This window comes from Zingiber officinale, chromosome 5A (genome assembly GCF_018446385.1).
Source record: "Zingiber officinale cultivar Zhangliang chromosome 5A, Zo_v1.1, whole genome shotgun sequence".
Taxonomy (NCBI): domain Eukaryota; kingdom Viridiplantae; phylum Streptophyta; class Magnoliopsida; order Zingiberales; family Zingiberaceae; genus Zingiber; species Zingiber officinale.
Genome location: NC_055994.1, coordinates 138,767,995 through 138,773,153, shown reverse-complemented (window position 1 = coordinate 138,773,153; position 5,159 = coordinate 138,767,995). Strand labels below are relative to the sequence as shown.

At 41.8% G+C, this 5,159-nt stretch overlaps 1 protein-coding gene across 1 annotated transcript; it reads left to right on the top strand.

Moving 5' to 3' along the window:
- The first annotated feature begins 356 nt into the window (after positions 1-356).
- Positions 357-2,564, top strand: LOC121982079 (transcription factor MTB1-like). The gene has a single exon (XM_042534964.1). It carries the CDS (start codon positions 642-644, stop codon positions 2,340-2,342), a length of 1,701 nt encoding a protein of 566 aa, XP_042390898.1. The 5' UTR covers positions 357-641; the 3' UTR covers positions 2,343-2,564.
- The last annotated feature ends 2,595 nt before the right edge of the window (positions 2,565-5,159 follow it).

Genomic DNA, 5,159 nt, shown 5'->3' with positions numbered 1-5,159 from the left:
ATATAACAATTTTGACTAAAAAAATAGATTTTAATTTTAATTTTTCAATAAATAGAAATAAAAATATCTGGGTTTCTTTGGTTAAAATGGCGTGGCCAAACGTAATGTTTTTAATTTTCTAATGTGTATTTTTACTCTCGCTAATCCCAATAACGAGGGTGCGGCCGCACGATTTCACGGTAGGAGCACAAAGCACGGGCTCATAACCTGTGCCTCATGTATGCGGCCGCTTTCGCCGAATTGATCACATGGTGAAGGACGGCTTGGCTCATTTCGGCTCGAGCCGGCTCCGGGTCTACCCACGTTTATATTCAAGGGATGGGATCGTTTATATCACGAAACCCGCGCCCCCTCCAGTTTCGCCACCTGTACCGTTTAGCTGCGTTGCTTCCCGTTCTGCCTTCTCTTTCCCCCTTCATTCTGTTCGTTTATCCTCGCCGTTGGCCTTTACAGCGCCATAGGCCTACGCTTTGGCTTCCCCTTCCTCTTCTCTCATCCTTCTCGAAACCCTAGATTGTTGATCTGATCCGTAGCTATTCTTCCCCTCCGATTTGGTTTCAATTCTTAATCTGTGTGGTAAATGGTGGAGACGGAGCATTGGGATCTGTGAATCCGTCGAAATTTCAGTCCCGGCGGTGGCGATGGGAGCTTTTTGGACCGATGATGACAGGAAGATGGCGGTGGCGGTTCTCGGCCCCCAGGCCTTTGACTATCTCGACGCTCGGCACGCCGCCTTCCCCGACGGCCACCTAACCGCTGTCGGCGGCGGAAACGTCGACCTGCAGAACAAGCTCCAGGACCTCGTGGAAGGCCCCGGATCCGCATGGGCTTGCGCCATCTTCTGGCAGATCTCGCGGTCGGTGGATGGGGAGCTCGTGCTCGGCTGGGGCGACGGCTACTGCCAAGAGCTCGGGGATGGCGAGGAAGAGAGCGGCGGCTTTTCGAGTCATCCCCTCGACGGCGTGCGCCAGAAGATGCGGAAGCGGCTGCTAGAGCGGCTGCACGCGCTCTCCGGTGGGCTGGACGACGAGAACTACGCGCTTCGGCTTGACCGCATCACTGATGCAGAGATGTACTTCCTGGTATCCATGTACTTCTCGTTTCCCAGAGGGGATGACGCTCCCGGAAGGGCTTTCGCTTCTGGGAAACACATATGGATATCCGAGGGGGAGCTAATGTCGCCAGCGTGCTCCAATTACTGCGTGCGGGCATATCTCGCAAGATCTGCGGGTTTCCGAACGATCGTGTTCGTTCCATGCGATGCCGGCGTGCTTGAGTTGGGCTCGGTGAATGGCTTGCCTGAAAGCTTCGAAACGCTTCAGATGATCATATCCGTATTCGGTCAGGGCCACATAAAGCTGACTGCCGTGGCTGGGGAGAAGACAGACAAAAATATGTTTCCGGTTTCCGCCTTTCCTTATAGTGCCAAAGATCAAGTCGACAAGTTTCCGAAGCTTATTTTTGGGACGGATTTGAGCACTGGCCGCCGTAATGCTAATGAGAGAGCTTCAATCGTGAAGCGGGAACAGATCCAAATGGATATAATCACAAAGCATAGCGATCGGCATCAGACAAGCCCACTCGTCAATGGTGCTGCGATGCCTCAGTGGAACCAGCTCCACCAGCAGCAGCAGCAGCAACCACCAGGGCAACAGCAGCACCTGGAATCGCATTCACGCCCTCTGCTGGCATCTGGCCAAATTAATTTCATTTCGGAGGCGCTGGCAAATACTCCTTCCACTGGTATGTTGATGACTCGTACGGGTGCGGCTGACTCGGAGCTCTCAGACGTCGAGATTCCATCCAAAGAAGACAACCCGGTGACAATGGAAGATCGCCGACCAAGAAAGAGGGGTCGTAAGCCGGCAAATGGCCGGGAAGAGCCCCTCAACCACGTAGAAGCCGAGCGCCAGAGGAGGGAGAAACTTAACCAGAGGTTCTACGCACTGAGAGCCGTGGTGCCCAATATCTCCAAGATGGATAAGGCCTCTCTGCTCGGGGATGCCATAACCTACATCACTGAACTCCAGAAGAAGCTCAAAGAGATGGAGGCGGAGAGGGAGATGTGGGGTGATCCATCATTCATGGATTACAAACATCAGGTCCATTGGCCTGAGATCAATGTCCAAGAAGCACGGGATGAAGTAATTGTTCAAGTGAGTTGCCCTATGGACAGGCATCCGGTCTCCAGGGTCATTCAAGCGCTCAAGGACTCACAGATTAATGTGGTGGACTCGAAGGTTTCCGCTTCTAATGGCTGTGTCCTGCACACGTTTGTGGTGAAGCCACTAGGGTCCGAGCAGCTTACGAGCGAGAAGCTAATGGCTGCTCTTAACTCTTGAGTTGAGCGCCAGTTAACATTCTCATGACAAGATGGCTACATATTTTAGTTTTCTTTGTTAAGTGAATTAGTTTATATTGACAGTTATACCACCATTTAAGATTCCGTAGCCTATAACTTAGCTGTAAGACCACTCACCACCATAACCATTGCCTACAGTTGGTTGAGTGGGTAATGCAGTGTACTCGGTGAATTAATTTTTGTTCCATAGATTCTTTGCTCAGCTTTTCTAACTCGGACACCTTCAGTTGTCTTGCGACAAGTAGGTCATAGGGAGTACTTTTCTATGGAAAAATTGTTTCAAAATTCAAACTAGCACATGTGAGTTCTCTGCCCCTCGTCTGCATTGACTTCAGTCTGGCATTTCAACACATTAATCACAGACAGAGGCCAAAGCTCTTCTTTGAATCCTGAGTGGTTGTTTGACCAAGATATGTAGATTTATTGCACGAACTGTAGAACACATGCTTTGTGACCAATTTGTTTTTGAACGTCGAAACAAGAACCATAGAGGAGCCACTAACTTTGAGGAGAAGAGGGAAAAAGAACTTGTTAACAGTCCAAGTTATTAATTTCCCAAATTGTTGACCAAATACCTTTTGCAAGTTGCGACGGTGTTAACTCATGCAAAACGTGCGGTACTCTGCAGAATTTGAACACACGAATTTCTCACCTCGACGCTTTTGGTGAGTGAAAACTCGCATTGCGTTCTGTGACTTTTCTGTGTCTCCAGAAATCGAGTTGCTGCGCTCCTTGTGGGAAAAAGGACAAAGCAGCGTAGAAAAAAGCAAGCTCAGGCGTGTAACCTCTTCTTTCGGATGGTAACTTCTGCTGTAGATTCTCGATAGAGTTAATATGTGTACTTTGGTTTTTGAAATACAGTGAGCCCCACCTGCCTTACTTTTTATAACTACTAAATGATAAAAGTAAAACAAAAACAAAAAGTAAATACTACTATCGCTTTTATTATTATTGATTCCACTCCACCTTCGTCTGGCTTAGGATGGTTGGCATGCAGCGTGACTGTACCGCTGCCAGAAGTAGCATTATAAATCTGCCTGACCATGTCTTCGGGATGATCTAATAGTTAGCCGGAAGTATTATTATCCTAAGATATGAGATTTAAATTTTGATAATATTTTTTTTCTATGTATTAGTCATTATTTTAAAATTTAGTAGTAATCCATGATTTAATTCTTTCGTATTGATCTTGGGATAAATTGTCAGAAATACTGGGAGCGAATAAATACCTTTTGCCACCGTAAAACTGTCTGGCCCCATTAAAGTGTAGAGTAAGGGTGTTAAATAGTCATATAAGTATTCGTAATTCATTATCAATTATAATATATTGATAAATTTTTTTTTTAAATAGGACATGTAATCATATGCTGAGTTCTAAATCATCGTCACAAGGACTTTTAAATTTATTTTGACAATCGATAAAAATTTTCTTAAAACCACGGTCATCCCAAATTCGCTATTAGCTGATTCAACATTCCTGTAATAAAGCTGCCATAATCCTTCATGTGAAACGTATGATTCCTAGAACTGCTGCAAGTTGTGGACAATTTTAGCAAAATTGACTGGACAAAAATGAGAAGGGCGCGGCGCCCTTATTATAATTTTCATCAAAAGTTTTTTTTTATCTAAAAAAGCATCCCTCGTATATTTTTTATTTAAAAATATCTTTATTTTATCACTGTTATAATAATTAATTGCTACAATATCAAATACAATTGCTTTGATCAATTGTATTAAAAATGAAATTTTCATTGAAATTAAAAATATGTGGTCTATTTAATTTTTAAATTTACCTTTTCTACGTATCTCTGCTAAACTAACCGTCTGAAATAAGAATATTTTTAAAATAAAAAAAAATATTAGGATGTTCTTTTTACTAAAACTACGATAAAGAAAAGTCTTGTAATTTTTATCCAAATTTATTGGGATGGTGTTTCCTCCACGTGTTTGCTCATTTTAATGGTGCATTTAAATTTCATTATTTAAAAAAAAATCCTCTAATGTTTTATTTGTACATATCTAAAATATCCTCGTCAAATATTAATTAATTTAATTCTAACTCTCAAGCAAAAATTATTATGTATTTGGGCTTGATATAAGTTAATTACTATCAAATTTGACATGCTGACGATTAGAGATAATTCTGTGCTATAAATTAAAATTTAAATGTTGGCAGCCTTAAATGGGTAAACTATAACTCCCCAATTTAATCTCACATGGTAATTACTTATTATTAATTTAAACTTAAACATTTTAGGTGATATTTGAAGGTTAATTTTATAATTTAACAGTAATTGAACAATATGAATTGCAAAATGTATAGGGTTAATTTGTAACAAATTAACAAAAATATAAATTAAAATATTTTGAGAAAAAATACATGTCAATAGGAACAAATTGATGAATAAAAGATGATCATACATGGAACCAGTTCAATCATCACTTACTGGGTTCCAGCTTCAACACAAGGCCATTGAGTGATTTTACTGACTGACTGATCGCAGTAAACGCTGCTACATTGCAGGCCCATAATGTAGGCAAGTCCTCAAGCAATTTGTAAGAAAGGCAATTGTATTGTCGTGTTAGGTTGGTGGATCGTCCGTTGTTAGTATTTTTTTATTTATTTTGATGATTCATAAAATAAATTTTATGGGGCTATATCGGTCGTTGGTAGGATTTATTGGCTGAAGGGTTGGATATACAATGTTAGCTTAAAAAAAAAAGTAAAAAGATTAAATTGTGTTGCCATGTTAAATTTCTTTTGTAGGGCTTTTGTTGATTAACATGAATTGTTGTG